Source organism: Phasianus colchicus, chromosome 32 (assembly GCF_987193195.1).
Source record: "Phasianus colchicus chromosome 32, bPhaCol1.hap1.1, whole genome shotgun sequence".
NCBI lineage: Eukaryota > Metazoa > Chordata > Aves > Galliformes > Phasianidae > Phasianus > Phasianus colchicus.
In genome coordinates, this window is record NC_143467.1 from 3,201,131 (window position 1) to 3,219,556 (window position 18,426).

At 63.2% G+C, this 18,426-nt stretch overlaps 1 protein-coding gene across 1 annotated transcript; it reads right to left on the minus strand.

The window, feature by feature from the left end:
* Positions 1 to 4,827: 4,827 nt before the first annotated feature.
* Positions 4,828 to 17,781, minus strand: LOC149914072 (uncharacterized). The gene is made up of 6 exons (XM_090128096.1): positions 17,613 to 17,781; positions 14,712 to 14,816; positions 13,318 to 13,470; positions 12,221 to 12,358; positions 10,233 to 10,358; positions 4,828 to 5,115 (listed from the first exon to the last, which is right to left on the minus strand). Exons 1-6 carry the CDS (start codon positions 17,743 to 17,745, stop codon positions 4,892 to 4,894), a joined length of 879 nt encoding a protein of 292 aa, XP_089984222.1. The 5' UTR covers positions 17,746 to 17,781; the 3' UTR covers positions 4,828 to 4,891.
* Positions 17,782 to 18,426: the final 645 nt, after the last annotated feature.

Below are 18,426 nucleotides of genomic sequence, written 5' to 3' on the forward strand. Positions count from 1 at the left end.
CTAAAGACCCCCCCCACGACCCCCCCCACATAGGACCCCCATGGACACCCCCCATAAAGACCCCCCCCTCCATGGACCCCCACCCTGAAGCCCCCCCCCCACGACCCCCCCCATAAAGACCCCCCCACGACCCCCACATAGGACCCCCATGGACCCCCCCCATAAAGACCCCCCCCATAAAGACCCCCCCCTCATGGACCCCCACCCTAAAGCCTCCCCCCCAGACCCTCTCCCCATAGGACCCCCATGAAGACCCCCCCCATAAAGACCCCCCCCATAAAGACCCCCCCCATAAAGACCCCCCCCCACGACCCCCCCCAATAGGACCCCCATGGACCCCCCCATAAACCCCCCCCCATAAAGACCCCTCCATAGAGCCCCCTATGGGTCCCTATGGGTCCCTATGGGTCTCTATGGGTCTCTATGGGGTCCCTATGGGTCCCTATGGGTCCCTATGGGTCTCTATGGGCTCTTTGGGGTCCCTATGGGTCCCTATGGGTCCCTATGGGTCTCTGTGGGTCCCTATGTGTCCCTATGGGTCTCTATGGGCTCTTTGGGGTCCCTATGGGTCCCTATGGGTCTCTATGGGTCTCAGTGGGTCCCTATGGGTCTCTATAGGGTCTCTGGGGGTCTCTATGGGTCCTTTTGGGTCCCTATGGGTCTCTGTGGGTCTCTATGGGGTCCCTATAGGTCCCTATGGGGTTTTTTTGGGGTCCCTATGGGGTCTTTATAGGGTCCCTATGGGTCCCTATGAGTCTCTATGGGTCCCTATGGGGTTTTTTGGGGGTCCCTATGGGTCTCTATGGGTCTCTATGGGACCTTATGGGGTCCCTATGGGTCTCTATGGGTCTCTATGGGTCCCTATGGGTCTCAGTGGATCCCTATGGGTCTTTATGGGGTCTCTGTGGGTCTCTATGGGTCTCTATGGGTCCTTTTGGATTCCTATGGGTCTCTGTGGGTCTCTATGGGTCCCTATGGGTCCCTATGGGTCTCCATGGGTCCCTATGGGTTCCTATGTGTCCCTATGGGTCTCTATGGGTCCCTATGGGTCTTTATGGGGTCCCTATGGGTCCCTATGGGCCTCTATGGGTCCCTATGGGTCCCTATGGGGTCTTTATGGGGTCTTTATGGCCCCCCCGCACCCCCCCCCCGCCGCCCCGTTTCCCATTGGCCCGCTCTCACTCCACGTGACCGCCGCCACGGCCTCGCTGCAGACGTCACTTCCGGCCGGACACGTGACGCTTTTGGGGTCGCTGCAACTTCCGGCTTCCGCCCCGCAGCTCAGACAGCGCAGCCCAGCGGCGCCTGCGGGAAGCGCAGCCGTGGGGCTGACCCACATCTATGGGGCGGGACCCACATCTATGGGGCTGACCCACATCTATGGGGCCGACCCACATCTATGGGGCTGACCCACATCTATGGGGCGGGACCCACATCTATGGGGCTGACCCACAGCTATGGGGCCGGCCCACATCTATGGGCCCACATCTATGGGGCAGACCCACACCTATGGGGCTGACCCACAGCTATGGAGCTGACCCACATCTATGGGGCTGACCCACAGCTATGGGGCCAACCCACATCTATGGGGTGGAACCCACAGCTATGGGGCCGACCCACATCTATGGGGCCGACCCACATCTATGGGGCTGACCCACATCTATAGGGCAGACCCACATCTATGGGGCAGGATCCCCATCTGTGGGCCCACATCTATGGGGCCGACCCACATCTATGGGGCAGGACCCCAATCCATGGGGCCAACCCCCATCTATGGGGCACGACCCCAATCTATGGGGCCAACCCCCATCTATGGGGCAGGACCCCAATCTATGGGGCCGGCCCACATCTATGGGGCAGGATCCCAATCCATGGGGCCAACCCCCATCTATGGGGCACGACCCACATCTATGGGGCAGGACCCCAACCTATGGGGCCGCCCCCCATCTATAGGGCAGACCCACATCTATGGGGTGGGATCCCCCTCTGTGGGCCCACATCTATGGGGCCGCCCCCCATCTATGTTGCAGGACCCCAATCTATGGGGCCGCCCCCCATCTGTGGGTCTCCCCACCCCTCTGGGTGTCGCCGCCCCACCCGCAGGGCCGCGTCCCAAACGTGTCCCGTCCTGTCCCGCCCCACAGCGCCCCATAGCGGCCGTCCGCTGCCCCACACATCGCCCCATAGCGCCCCGCAGACCCACAGCGGCCTCTTCTGCCCCATAGATCGCTCCATAGCCCCACGCCACCCCCTGCCCCATAGCGCCCCATAGCACAGAGACCCCCTGCCCCATAGCGCCCCTCTGCCCCATTGCGCCCCATAGCACAGAGACCCCCTGCCCCATAGCGCCCCTCTGCCCCATTGCGCCCCATAGCCCCACGCCACCCCCTGCCTCATAGCGCCCCTCTGCCCCATAGCGCCCCATAGCACAGAGACCCCCTGCCCCATAGCGCCTCTCTGCCTCATAGTGGCCCTCTGCCCCATAGCGCCCCATAACCCCACGCCACCCCCTGCCCCATAGCGCCCCTCTGCCCCATAGCGGCCCATAGCACAGTGACCCCCTGCCCCATAGCGCCCCTCTGCCCCATTGCGCCCCATAGCCCCACGCCACCCCCTGCCCCATAGCGCCTCTCTGCCCCATAGCGCCCCTCTGCCCCATAGCGCCCCATAGCACAGTGACCCCCTGCCCCATAGCGGCCCTCTGCCCCATAGCGCCCCATAGCCCCACGCCACCCCCTGCCCCATAGCGGCCCTCTGCCCCATAGCGCCCCATAGCACAGTGCCACCCCACAGCCCCATAGCGCCATGACAGCTGCCCCATAGCGCCCCATAGCTCCACGCCACCCTCCTGCCCCATAGCGCATCTCTGCCCCATAGCGCCCCATAGCACAGAGACCCACAGCCCCATAGCGCCATGCCACCCCCCTGCCCCATAGCGCATCTCTGCCCCATAGCGGCCCTCTGCCCCATAGATCGCCCTACAGCCCTACGCCACCCCCTGCCCCATAGCGCCCCATAGCACAGAGACCCCCTGCCCCATAGCGCCATGACAGCTGCCCCATAGCGCCCCATAGCCCCATGCCACCCTCCTGCCCCATAGCGCCCCATAGCCCCATGCCACCCTCCTGCCCCATAGCCCCCCATAGCACAGAGGCCCACAGCCCCATAGCGCCATGACAGCCACCCCATAGCGCCCCATAGCGCCCCATAGCGCCACGCCACCCCCCTGCCCCATAGCGCCCCCCTGCCCCATAGCGCCCCTCTGCCCCATAGCGCCCCATAGCGCCCCATAGCACAGTGCCACCCCCCTGCCCCATAGCGCCTCTCTGCCCCATAGCGCCCCATAGCCCCACACCACCCCCCTGCCCCATAGCTCCTCTCTGCCCCATAGCCCCCCATAGCACAGAGGCCCACAGCCCCATAGCGCCATGACAGCCACCCCATAGCGCCCCATAGCTCCATGCCACCCCCCTGCCCCACAGCACCCCAGCCCCATAGCGCCATGACAGCTGCCCCATAGCGCCCCATAGCCCCACACCACCCCCCTGCCCCATAGCGCCTCTCTGCCCCATAGCGGCCCATACCTCCACGCCACCCCCCTGCCCCATAGCGTCATGACAGCTGCTCCATAGCGCCCCATAGCCCCATGCCACCCCTCTGCCCCATAGCGCCCCATAGCTCCATGCCACCCCCCTGCCCCATAGCGTCATGACAGCTGCCCCATAGCGCCCCACAGCGCCCCATAGCCCCACGCCACCCCCCTGCCCCATAGCTCCTCTCTGCCCCACAGCCCCACGCCGCCCCACATCCCCGCCCCATACCTGACAGTAGCAGCAGCAGCAGCACAACGGGCAGCAGCCGTGGGGCGCACCCCATAGCGCCGCACCCCATAGCGCCGCACCCCACAGCGCCGCGCCCCATAGCGCTGCCCCACATCCCAGTTCTGGCCCGGCGCCGTGGGGCGCAGCCGCCCCCATTTATGGCCGCGCTTATGGGGTGGGGCGCGGGTGCGGTGCCCCCGGGGCTCCCCACCCCATAGCGCACCCCACGGGCTGCCCTGCCCCATAGCGCAGCCTCACAGCCCTGCCCCATAGCGCTGCCCCATAGCGCTGCCTCACAGCCCTGCCCCACAGCGCTGCCCCATAGCAAAGCCCCATAGCCCTGCCTCATAGCGCTGCCCCATAGCGCAGCCTCACAGCCCTGCCCCACAGTGCTGCCCCATAGCGCTGCCTCACAGCCCTGCCCCATAGCGCTGCCCCATAGCGCTGCCTCACAGCCCTGCCCCACAGCGCTGCCCCATAGCGCTGCCTCACAGCCCTGCCCCATAGCGCTGCCCCATAGCGATACCTCACAGCCCTGCCCCATAGCAAAGCCCCATAGCCCTGCCCCATAGCGCTGCCCCATAGCACTGCCTCACAGCCCTGCCCCATAGCACTACCTCACAGCCCTGCCCCACAGTGCAGATTCACAGCCCTGCCCCATAGTGCTGCCCCATAGCGATACCTCACAGCCCTGCCCCATAGCGCTGCCCCATAGCGCTGCCCTATAGCGATACCTCACAGCCCTGCCCCATAGCAAAGCCCCATAGCCCTGCCCCATAGCGCTGCCCCATAGCAAAGCCCCATAGCCCTGCCCCATAGCCCTGCCCCATAGCGCTGCCCCATAGTGCTGCCCCATAGCAAAGCCCCATAACCCTGCCCCATAGCGCTGCCCCATAACCCTGCCCCATAGCAGAGCCCCACACCGCCACAATTAAAATAACTTTAATGACACACACCAAAGATGTATGGGGCAGGAGGGGGAGGGGGGGGGGGGTCCACTTGTGGGGCTCAGCCCCACAGGACGATCTATGGGGCAGGAGGGGGGGGGGGAGGGGGTCCGCATATGGGGCTCAGCCCCACAGAACGAGGAGGAGGACGGGGAGCATCGGGGCGAAACCCCGAATGTGTGGGGCGGAGTCGTGGGGCGGGGGGGGATCCCCGGGCAGGCTGTTACAAAATGGGGTCTCGCAGCACTTAGGGGGCGCCCCACGGATTCCGCCCCACAACCCCACGGGGGCCTCGCACCACTGGGGGGACGCGCAGCCACGGAAGATCCACGGAGTTCCGAAGGGATCTGTGGGGCAGAGCGGGGGTTGGACCAAAGGGACCCACAGGGACCCATAGAAACCCATAGAGACCCATAGGGACACATAGGGACCCATAGGGACCCATAGAGACCCATAGGGACCCATAGGGACCCACAGAGACCCATAGAGACCCACAGAGACCCATAGGTACCCATAGCGACCCATAGCAACCTACAGGGACCCATTGTGACCCATAGAGACCCACAGGGACCCATAGAGACCCATAGGGACCAACAGGGACCCACAGCGACCCATAGGGACCCATAGAGACCCACAGGGACCAACAGGGACCCATAGCGACCCATAGAGACCCATAGAGACCCATAAGGACCCCATACAACCCCACACAACCCCATAACTCCATCCATTTCCCATACAAACCCCATACAACCCATAGAACTCCATACATTTCCCGTATAAACCGTACAACCCAGACATTTCCCATACAACCCCATACAACCCATATAACCCATACAACCCTATATGACCCCATAGAAATCCCATAGGACCCCATAGACGCACTGTGCTTCCCGGCGGTGACGCAGCGCCATACAAATCCCATATAACCCCATAGGACCCCATAGGACCCCATAGCACCCCATAGGACCCCATATAACCCCATACCTCCCCATAGGACCCCATATAACCCATACAAATCCCATATAACCCCATAGAACCCCATAGGACCCCATACACCCCATAGGACCCCATATAACCCCATACCTCCCCATAGGACCCCATATAACCCATACAAATCCCATATAACCCCATATAACCCCATACAACCCCATACAACCCCATACCACCCCACTGGACCCCATAGGACCCCATAGGACCCCATACACCCCATATAACCCCATACAACCCCATCGGACCCCATACACCCCATACAATCCCATATAACCCATACACCCCATAGGACCCCATAGGACCCCATATAACCCACAGGACCCCATACACCCCATAGGACCCCATATAACCCCATACAACCCCATAGGACCCCATAGGACCTCATAGAACCCCATAGAACCCCATAGGACCCCATACCACCCCACAGAACCCCATAGGACCCCATACACCCCATAGGACCCCATAGGACCCCATACACCCCATAGGACCCCATAGGACCCCAAAGGACCCCATATAACCCCATATAACCCCATACACCCCATAGGACCCCATACAACCCCATACCACCCCATAGAACACCATACACCCCCATAGGACCCCATACACCCCCATACAACCCCACAGGACCTCATAGGACCCCATATAACCCCATACCACCCCATATAACCCCATAGGACCCCATAGGACCCCACAGGACCCCATACACCCCATAGGACCCCATAGGACCCCATAGAACCCCATAGGACCCCATATAACCCCATACACCCCATACAACCCCATAGGACCCCATATAACCCCATACCACCCCATAGGACCCCATATGATCCCACAGAACCCCATACACCCCATACACCCCCATAGGACCCCATAGCACCCCATAGGACCCCATATAACCCCATACCACCCCATAGAACCCCATAGGACCCCATACACCCCATAGGACCTCATACAACCCCATATGACCCCATAGGACCCCATAGCACCCCATAGGACCCCATACAACCCCATACAACCCCATAGGACCCCATACACCCCCATAGAACCCCATAGAACCCCATAGGACCCCATACACCCCATAGAACCCCATAGGACCCCATAGGACCCCATATAACCCCATACCACCCCATACACCCCATAGGACCCCATAGGACCCCATATAACCCCATACCACCCCATACACCCCATAGGACCCCATACACCCCATATGACCCCATAGAAGCGCACCGTGCGTCCCGGCGGTGACGCAGCGCCATAGAAATCCCATAGGACCCCATAGGACCCCATACCACCCCATATGACCCCATATGACCCCATAGGACCCCATAGGACCCCATAGAACCCCATAGGACCCCATAGGACCCCATATAACCCCACACCACCCCATAGAACCCCATACAATCCTATAGGACCGCATACCACCCCATAGGACCCCATACACCCCATAGGACCCCATAGAACCCCATAGAACCCCATACACCCCATAGAACCCCATAGGACCCCATACACCCCATAGGACCCCATACAACCCATACAAATCCCATATAACCCATAGGACCCCATACACCCCATACACCCCATATGACCCCATACACCCCATAGGACCCCATACACCCCATAGGACCCCATACACCCCATAGGACCCCATACAACCCATACAAATCCCATATAACCCATAGGACCCCATACACCCCATACACCCCATATGACCCCATACACCCCATAGGACCCCATACCACCCCATACACCCCATACACCCCATAGGACCCCATACACCCCATAGGACCCCATACACCCCATACACCCCATACCACCCCATACACCCCATAGGACCCCATAGAAGCGCACCGTGCGTCCCGGCGGTGACGCAGTGCCATAGAAATCCCATAGGACCCCATAGGACCCCATACACCCCATAGGACCCCATATAACCCCATAGGACCCCATACACCCCATAGGACCCCATAGAAGCGCACCGTGCGTCCCGGCGGTGACGCAGCGCCATAGAAATCCCATAGGACCCCATATGACCCCATAGGACCCCATACACCCCATAGAACCCCATAGGACCCCATAGGACCCCATATAACCCCATACCACCCCATACACCCCATAGGACCCCATAGGACCCCATATAACCCCATACCACCCCATACACCCCATAGGACCCCATACACCCCATATGACCCCATAGAAGCGCACCGTGCGTCCCGGCGGTGACGCAGCGCCATAGAAATCCCATAGGACCCCATAGGACCCCATACCACCCCATATGACCCCATATGACCCCATAGGACCCCATAGGACCCCATAGAACCCCATAGGACCCCATAGGACCCCATATAACCCCACACCACCCCATAGAACCCCATACAATCCTATAGGACCGCATACCACCCCATAGGACCCCATACACCCCATAGGACCCCATAGAACCCCGTAGAACCCCATACACCCCATAGAACCCCATAGGACCCCATACACCCCATAGGACCCCATACAACCCATACAAATCCCATATAACCCATAGGACCCCATACACCCCATACACCCCATATGACCCCATACACCCCATAGGACCCCATACACCCCATACCAACCCATACACCCCATACCACCCCATACACCCCATAGGACCCCATAGAAGCGCACCGTGCGTCCCGGCGGTGACGCAGCGCCCGACGCCGCGGCGGCAGCGGATGGGGGCGGGGCTGCAGTTGTGCGCGGCGCCGTCGCAGCTCCAGCATCGCAGCCCCGGGGGGGGGGGGGGCGGCGGCGCGGGGGGGGCGGGGGGGGCGGGGGGCTCCTCTGCTCCCGGAAAAACCCGTACGGACCCATAAGGACCCCCGCCCCCCCCCCCCGGTCCCATTAACCCCCCCCCACATATACAGCCCCCCCCATCCGCCCCCAAATCCCCCCATAGCCCCCCCACATCCCTCCGACCCCCCCATCCCCCCCCACTCCCCAATTCCCCCATATCCCCCCTCCACCCCCCCATACCCCCCCGACCCCCCCCCCAATATCCCCCCACCCCCTCCAAGCCCCCCATCCTCCCCACCCCCTCATTCCCCCCCACCCCCAATTACCCCCCAGCCCCCCGACCCCCCCCACCCCCATATCCCCCCCACATCCCCCCCCCAATATCCCCCCACCCCCTCATTCCCCCCATACCCCCCCGACCCCCCCAACCTCCCCCACCCCCATATTCCCCCCCTGCCCCCCCCCGCAATATCCCCCCATCCCCCATTCACCCCAACCCCCAACCCCCCACCCCCCCCCACTCCCCATTCCCCCCATTCACCCCCCCCACCCCAATATCCCCCCCACCCCCCATTGCCCCCATATCCCCCCAACCCCCCCGACCCCCCCCCGGCCCCAATATCCCCCCCCAGCCCCCATTCACCCCATAAGCCCCCATTGCCCCCATACCCCCCGACCCCCCCCCAGCCCCCCATCCCCCCCATCCCCTCATATTCCCCCCCCACCCCCCCATACCCCCCCGACCCCCCACCCCCCATTCACCCCATACCCCCCGACCCCCCCCCACCCCCAATATCCCCCCAAACCCCCAACACCCCCATCCCCCCCCCAATATCCCCATCCCCCCCCATTCCCCCCATCCCCCCCTCACCCCCCATTTCCCCCCCCAACCCCCATTCACCCCATACCCCCCCTTCCCCCCCCACCCCCCATATCCCCCCAACCCCCCCAACCCCCCCATCGCCCCCCCCAATATCCCCATCCCCCCCCACCCCCCATTCACCCCATACCCCCCCTTCCCCCCCCACCCCCAATATCCCCCCCACCCCATCCCCCCCCACCCCCATATCCCCCCATAGCCCCCCTCCCCATCCCCCCCAACCCCCCCACCCCCCATTCACCCCATACCCCCCCTTCCCCCCCCCACCCCAATATCCCCCCCATATCCCCCCCATCCCCCCCCCAATATACCCCCACCCCCCATTCTCCCCATCCCCCCCACCCCCCATTCACCCCATACTCCCCCTTCCCCCCCCCACCCCCAAAATCCCCCTCCCACCCCATACCCCCTCATCCCCCCCATCCCCCCCCCACCCCCCATACCCCCCCGACCCCCCCTTCCCCCCCCAATATCCCCATCCCCCCCCATTCACCCCAACCCCCCCGACCCCCCCATCCCCCCCCCACCCCCCATTCACCCATACACCCCCTTCCCCCCCCACCCCCAATATCCCCCCATCCCTCATCCCACCCCCCTTCCCCCCCCACCCCCCATTCACCCCATACTCCCCCTTCCCCCCCCACCCCAATATCCCCCCCATATCCCCCCCATCCCCCCCCCAATATACCCCCACCCCCCATTCTCCCCATCCCCCCCCACCCCCCCACCCCCAAAATCCCCCTCCCACCCCATACCCCCTCATCCCCCCCATCCCCCCCCCACCCCCCATTCCCCCCATACCCCCCCCACCCCCAATCCCCCCCCCCCGCCCCCTACCCGCACAGCGCCCCGCACAGCACCGCGCGCCCCGCACTCCGTCTTCTCCCTGCGCCGCCAGCAGCCCCTCGCAGCGCCCCTCCCCCACCCGGCCGCAGCCCCACAGCTCCGCGTCGCCAGGGGGCGCTGTGGGACCCGGCGGGGGCCGGAAGTGGGGGGGGGAAACCATAGAGATGGGCGGGGTCACGTGGGGTAACGGGGAGGAATTGGGGTACGTGGGGACACGTGGGGACACGCGGGGACACATAGGGACCCACAAAGACCCATAGGGACCCATAGAGACCCATAGAGACCCATAGGGACACATAGGGACCCACAAAGACCCATAGGGACCCATAGAGACCCATAGGGACACATAGGGACACATAGGGACCCATAGAGACACACAGAGACCCATAGGGACCCACAGGGACACATAGGCACACATAGGGACCCATAGGGACACTTAGGGACCCATGGGGACCCATAGAGATACATAGGGACCCATAGGGACCCATAGAGACCCATAGAGACCCATAGGGACACATAGGGACACACAGGGACACATAGGGACACACAGGGACCCATACGGACACTTAGGGACCCATGGGGACCCATAGGGATACATAGGGACACATAGGGACCCACAAAGACCCATAGGGACCCATAGGGACCCATAGGGACACATGGGGACACATAGGGACACATGGGGACACATGGGGACACATAGAGACCCATAGAGACCCATAGGGACACATAGGGACCCATAGGGACACTTAGGGACCCATGGGGACCCATAGGGATACATAGGGACACATAGGGACCCATAGGGACCCATAGGGACACATAGGGACCCATAGGGACTCATAGGGACACATAGAGACCCATAGGGACCCATAGGGACCCATAGGGACACATAGGGACACATAGGGACCCATAGGGACCCATAGGGACACTTAGGGACCCATAGAGACCCATAGGGACCCATAGGGACCCATAGGGACACATAGGGACCCATAGCGACCCATTGGGACCCATAGGGACACATAGGGACCCATAGGGACTCATAGGGACCCATAGCGACCCATAGGGACCCATAGGGACCCATAGGGACACATAGGGACCCATAGCGACCCATAGGGACCCATAGGGACACATAGGGACCCATAGGGACACTTAGGGACCCATGGGGACCCATAGAGATACATAGGGACCCATAGGGACCCATAGAGACCCATAGAGACCCATAGTGACCCATAGAGACCCATAGGGACACATAGAGACGCACAGGGACCCACAGGAACCCACAGGGACCCCCCCATAACCCTCCATAACCCCCCAACTCCCCATAAGACCCCCCCCTGACCCCATAACCGCCCATAACCCTCCTATAACCCCCCCTAGGACCCCCCCAGACCACATTATCCCCCATAGGACCCCCATTATCCCCCATAGGACCCCCCATAACCCCCCTAGGACCCCCCCCAGACCCCACAGCCCCCATAGGACCCCCATAACCCCCATATAACCCCCCCTAGGACCCCCCAGACCCCATAACCCCCCATAACCCCCCATAGGACCCCCCATAACTCCCCATAAGACCCCCCCCCCGACCCCATAACGCCCCATAACCCCCCATAACCCCCCCGTAGAACCCCCCCCCAGACCCCATAACCCCCCATAGGACCCCCCATAGGACTCCCCATAAGACCCCTCCCCGACCCCATAACCCCCCATAGGACCCCCATAACCCCCATAGGACCCCCCATACCCCATAACCCCCCATAACCCCCCCATAGAACCCCCCCCGACCCCATAACCCCCCATAAGCCCCCCATAACCCCCATTAGGACCCCCCCAGACCCCATAACCCCCCATAGGACCCCCCCAGACCCCATAACCCCCCATAACCCCCCCATAGAACCCCCCCCAGACCCCATAACCCCCCCTAGGACCCCCCCCAGACCCCACAACCCCCCATAACCCCCCATAGGACCCCCCCCCCTTACCTCCGTCCCACATCTCGGCCCTCAGCTGCAGGCAAACATCCGGGGGGGGGCATCGCAGCACGGGGTGGGGGGGGGAGCGGCACGAGCCGTCCGCACACGTGGGGCACAAAAGGGCGGGGCCGGAAGTGGGGGGCGGGGCTGCGGGGTCACGGGGTCATGAGGTGACCCATAGAGACCCCATCAAAAACCCCATAGAGACCCATAGGGACCCATGGGGACCCACAGAGACCCATAGGGACCAACAGAGGCCCACAGGGACCCATAGAGACCCATAGGGACCCATAAGGACCCATAGGGACCAACAGAGGCCCACAGGGACCCACAGGGACCCATAGGGACTCACAGAGACCCACAGAGACCCATAGGAACCCATAGGGACCCATAAAAACACACAGAGACCCACAGAGACCCATAGGGACCCATAGGGACTCATAGGGACCCATAAGGACCAGTAGAGACCCATAGGGACCCATAGGGACCAATAGAGACCCATAGCGACCCACAGAGACCCATAGGGACCCATAGAGCCCCATAGGGACCCATAGGGACCCACACAGACCCATAGGGACCCATAGAGACCCATAAGGACCCATAGAGACCCATAGAAACACACAGAGACGCACAGAGACCCATAGGGACCCACAGAGACCCATAGGGACCCATAGGAACCCATAGAGACCCACAGAGACCCATAGTGCCCCACAGAGACCCATAGAGACCCACAGGGACCCATAGCGCCCCATAGAGACCCATAGGGACCCATAGGGACCCACACAGACCCATAGGGACCCATAGAGACCCATAAGGACCCATAGAGACCCACAGAGACCCGTAGAAACCAACAGGGACCCATAGCGCCCCATAGAGACCCATAGGGACCCATAGGGACCCATAGTGCCCCACAGAGACCCATAGGGACCCACAGGGACCCATAAGGATCCATAGGGACCATAGGGACCCACAGAGACCCATAGAGACCCACAGGGACCCATAGCGCCCCATAGAGACCCATAGAGACCCACATGGACCCATAGGGACCCACACAGACCCATAGGGACCCATAGACACCCACAGACGCCCCATAGCAGCGCCCCCACCTGGCGGCTCCCTGTCATTGCAGCCGTCCCCCCGGCAGCGCCACTCGCGCAGTGTCACCACGCTGCCCCCACGTGACCGGAAGCTGACGGTGATGTTTGGGACCCCGCAGGCGGTGCAGCCCCGCTCCTCCTCCCGCCACAGCGCCCCCGAGCCTGGGGGGGGGGGGGTCAGAGGTCAAGGGTCACGTGGGGTCACGTGGGGTCTCGGATTGGGGCTCGCGGTGCTTCGTGGGCGGGGCTACGGATGGGGCGCGGCTCCGGATTGGGCAATGAATTGGGTGTGGGTGGGGCTAAGGATGGGGCGGGGCTACACATGGGGCGCGGCTCTGGATTGGGCAATGATGTGGGTATGGGCGGGGCTAAGGATGGGGCGCGGCTCCGGATTGGGCAATGAATTGGGTGTGGGCGGGGCTAAGGATGGGCGGGGCTACGGATGGGGCGTGGCTCCGGATTGGGTAATGATGTGGGTGTGGGCGGGGCTAAGGGATGGGGCGGGGCTACACATGGGGCGCGGCTCCGGATTGGGCAGTGATGAGGATGTGGGTGGGGCTACGGATGGGGCGTGGCTCCGGATTGGGCAATGAATTGGGTGTGGGCGGGGCTAAGGGAGGGGCGGGGCAACACATGGGGCGTGGCTGCGGATTGGGCAATGAGGTGGGTGTGGGCGGGGCTAAGGGAGGGCGGTGCTACGGATGTGGCGTGGCCATTGGGCGGTGGGCGGGGCTACGTGATACCGTTTGGCTACGGATGGGGGCGGGGCTGATGGAGTGGGCGTGGCCTGTGGGTGGAGGTCAGGCTTTGGTTAGGGCGTGGCTAAGGATGGGGGCGTGGCTATGGATGGGGGCGTGGCTATGGACGAGGGCGTGGTCAACGCTGGGGGCGTGGCTTAATATGTGGGCGTGGCTAGGAGTGGGGCGTGGCGTTTCTACGTGGGCGTGGCTTTATGGACGTGGGCGTGGCTATGAGTGGGGGCGTGGCTTTGGGTGTGGGAGCGGTTGTGTTGGGGGCGTGGCTTTTGAATGTGGGCGTGGCTACGTGGGCACGTGGCTTTGAATGTGGGCGTGGCTACGTGGGGGCGTGGCTTCGAACGTGGGCGTGGCTATGATTGGTGGTGTGGGTGGTTGACCGCGCATGGGGGGCGTGGTCACGTGGGGGGCGTGGCTTCTCTATGTGGGCGTGGCTAAGGCGGCGGGCGTGGCTTTGGGTGGGGGCGTGGCTTTGGATGGGGGCGTGGCTACGTGTGGGGGTGGCTTTTGGACCCACGTGGCTTTTGGGATGTGGGAGTGGCTTTTATTTGTGGGCGTGGTTACGGGTGGGGGGCGTGGCCACGCGTGTGGGCGTGGTTTCTTTCCCCTGTTTGTGGGCGTGGCTTTGTGATTGTGGGCGTGGCTTACGGTCCCTGGTGACGATGGAGGTGTAACGGCAGCAGTGCTGGTGGGGGGCGCAGAGGGTGGGGGGGCAGCGACCCGGCTCACAGCGATGGCAGCGCAGGGAGAGGACTGGGGGGGGATGGGGGGGGATGGGGGGGCACAGTGGAGGGGATATGGGGGGGGTTTGGGGGAGATATGGGGGGTTTGGGGGGGATATGGGGGGATTTGGGGGTTATAGGGGGGGATTTGGTGGGGATATGGGGGGATTTGGGGGGATATGGGGGGATTTGGGGGGGATATGGGGGGTTATATGGGGGGTTCGGGGGGATATGGGGGGTATAGGGGGGTTTTGGGGGGATATAGGGGGGCATGGGGGGGATATGGGGGGATTTGGGGGGATTTGGGGGATTTGGGGGGTATAGGGGGGGTTTTGGGGGGGATATGGGGGGGATATGGGGGGGTTTTGGGGGGATTTGGGGGGATATAGGAGGTATGGGGGGGTTTGGGGAGGATATGGGGGGCATGGGGGGGATATGGGGGGATTTGGGGGGTATAGGGGGGATTTTGGGGGGATATGGGGGGTATAGGGGGAGATATGGGGGATATGGGGGGGTATAGAGGGCGATTTGGGGTGATATGGGGGATATGGGGGGGATATGGGGGGATATGGGGGGTATAGGGGGGGTTTGGGGGGGATATAGAGAGGTATGGGGGGTTTGGGGAGGATATAGGGGGGCATGGGGGGGATATGGGGGGATTTGGGGGGGATATGGGGGGATATGGGTGGGATATGGGGGGTTTGGGGGGCATATAGAGGGGCATGGGGGGGATATGGGGGGATTTGGGGGTTATAGGGGGGGATTTGGTGGGGATATGGGGGGATTTGGGGGGGATATGGGGGGGTATGGGGGGATTTGGGGGGATATGGGGGGTATAGGGGGGTTTTGGGGGGATATAGGGGGGCATGGGGGGGATATGGGGGGATTTGGGGGGATTTGGGGGATTTGGGGGGGATATGGGGGGGATATGGGGGGTTTAGGGGGGGTTTTGGGGGGATTTGGGGGGATATAGGAGGTATGGGGGGTTTGGGGAGGATATAGGGGGGCATGGGGGGGATTTGGGGGGATTTGGGGGGGATATGGGGGGTTGGGGGGGATATAGGGGGGGATTTGGGGGGAAATGGGGGTATAGGGGGGATATAGGGGGGCATAGGGGGGATATGGTGGGTTTGGGGGGAATATGGGCGGTATAGGGGGGGGTTTTGGGGGGATTTGGGGGGGATATGGGGGGTTTGGGGGGAATATAGGGAGGTATGGGGGGGTTTGGGAAGGATATAGGGGGGCATGGGGGGAATATGGGGGGATATGGGGGATATGGGGGGGTTTTGGGGGGGGATATGGGGGAATTTGGGGGGATATAGGGGGTATGGGGGGTATAGGGGGGGATATGGGAGGATTTGGGGGGGATATAGGGGGGCATGGGGGGGATATGGGGGATTTGGGAGGACATAGGGGGAGGGGGGGTGATATTGGGGGGGGGACGACACATCTGAGGTCACCTCGGGGTCACGTTGGGGTCACTCCGAGGTGACACACAGCCCCCCCCCCCCCCCCCCCCCGCAATGACTCACCCCCCCCATATTCCTGCCCCCCCCCCCCCCCCCCCGACATCCGCCGTCCGTTTCCTGTCCCTGAGTCACCCCCCCCCCCTCCTCCTCCATCCCCCCCCCCTCCAACACAGCGCTGTGGGAACGGATACGGCCCCCCCCCATATCCCCCCCCCCCACCCCAAATCCCCCTTTGGGACCCTTCCCCCCCCCCCCCCCAAATCCCCCTTTGGATGCCGCCCCCCCCCATATTCCCCTTTGGGCCCCCCCTCCAAATCCCCCTTTGGACCCCCCACCCAAATCCCCCTTTAGACCCCCCCCCACCCCAAATCCCCCTTTGGATCCCCACCTCCCCCCCCCCCAAATCCCCATCTGGACCCCCCTGCTCCAAATCCCCCTTTGGACCCCCCCTCACCCCATATCCCCATTAGGGCCCCCCCCCCCTCCAAATCCCCCATTGGGCCCCCCCAACCCAAATCCCCCTTTGAACCCCCCCACCCCAAATCCCCCTTTAGACCCCCCCCCCCACTCCAAATCCCCCTTTGGATGCCCCCCCCCCCCCCATATTCCCCTTTGGGCCCCCCCTCCAAATCCCCCATTGGGCCCCCACCCCAAATCCCTATCTAGACCCCCCCTCCCCATATCCCCATTAGGGCCCCCCCCTCTAAATCCCCCTTTAGACCCCCCCCACCCCATATCCCCCTTTAGACCCCGCTCCCCATATCCCTCTCTGCCCCCCCCCCCCAACCCCCCCTTAGGCTCTATGAATCCCAATACCCCCCTCCAAATATCCCCCCCCCCATATTCCCCCCCCTCCCCATGTAATCCACGTGCCCCTATAACCCCCCCACGCCCCCCCCCCTCGTATACCTTCGTACCCCCCCTCAACTATGGCTCACCTCCACGCCCCCCCCCCACATCTCCCTTCGTGCCCCACCCCCCCAAAGCGTCCCTATGGCTCTCCGTCCCCACGCCCCCCCCCCATAACCCCCCCCTCACCTGGATCCTCATTACGCCCCTTATAGCCCCCCCCCCCAATGTTCCCCCCCCCAAATGTGCTCCTAACGCCCCCCCCCCCACCCCACTGCCCCCCCCCCTCCCCAGATCCTCATTAACCCCCATTTCCACCCCCCCATGGGTTCCTAACGCCCCCCCCCCCCACGTGACCCCCCCGGATCCCCATTCCCCCCCATTGCCCCCCCCCACAACCTCCCCCCATTCCCTCCATCTGCCCCCCCCCCCCGTGTCCCGCCTCCATGTGCCCCCCCCCTCCTCAACGCCGACCCCCCCCCACCCTCGCCCCCCCCCCCGCCCCCTACCTGCCCCCAGCATGGCGCCCAGCAGCGCCCACCCCCCCACTCCCATGGCGGGACTCGAACTCGCGAACCGGGAAAGAAGGAGGGAGCAAAAAGTTGAGGGAAAATGGGCGTGGTTTAAAGAAACCACGCCCATATCCGGACACGCCCCCTACATTGAGCCAATGAGAAGTGAGTGGGCGTGGTTATTCCCGTGACCACGCCCCCATGGCTGAGCATAGCAATGGGAGGTGCGGTAGTGGGCGTGGCCAAATGAATGCCCGCCCCCTGCAGATAAACCAATGGGGGAAGGGAGTGGGCGTGGCTTGGACGGTCTGTGGCCACGCCCCCTCCTTGTGCAATGCAATGAGTGGGGATCTGTGGGTCCCTATGGGTCTCTGTGGGTCCCTATGGGTCGCTGTGGGTCCCTGTGGGTCCCTATGGGTCTCTATGGGTCCCTATGGGTCTCTATGGGTCCTTATGGGTCTCTATAGGTCTCTATGGAGTCATTATGGGTCTCTATGGGTCCCTATGGGTCTCTGTGGGTCTCTATGGGTCCCTGTGGGTCCCTATGGGTCTCTATGGGTCCTATGGGGTCCCTGTGGGTCTCTATGGGTCTCTGTGGGTCCCTATGGGTCTCCATGGGTCCCTATGGTCTCTGTGGGTCTCCATGGGTCTCCATGGGTCCCTATGGGCTCCTATGGGTCCTATGGGTCATTATGGGTCCTATGGGGTCCCTATGGGTCGCTATGGGTCTCTGTGGGTCCCTATGGGTTGCTATGGGTCCCTATGGGTCTCCATGGGTCTCCATGGGTCTTCATGGGTCCCTATGGGTCTC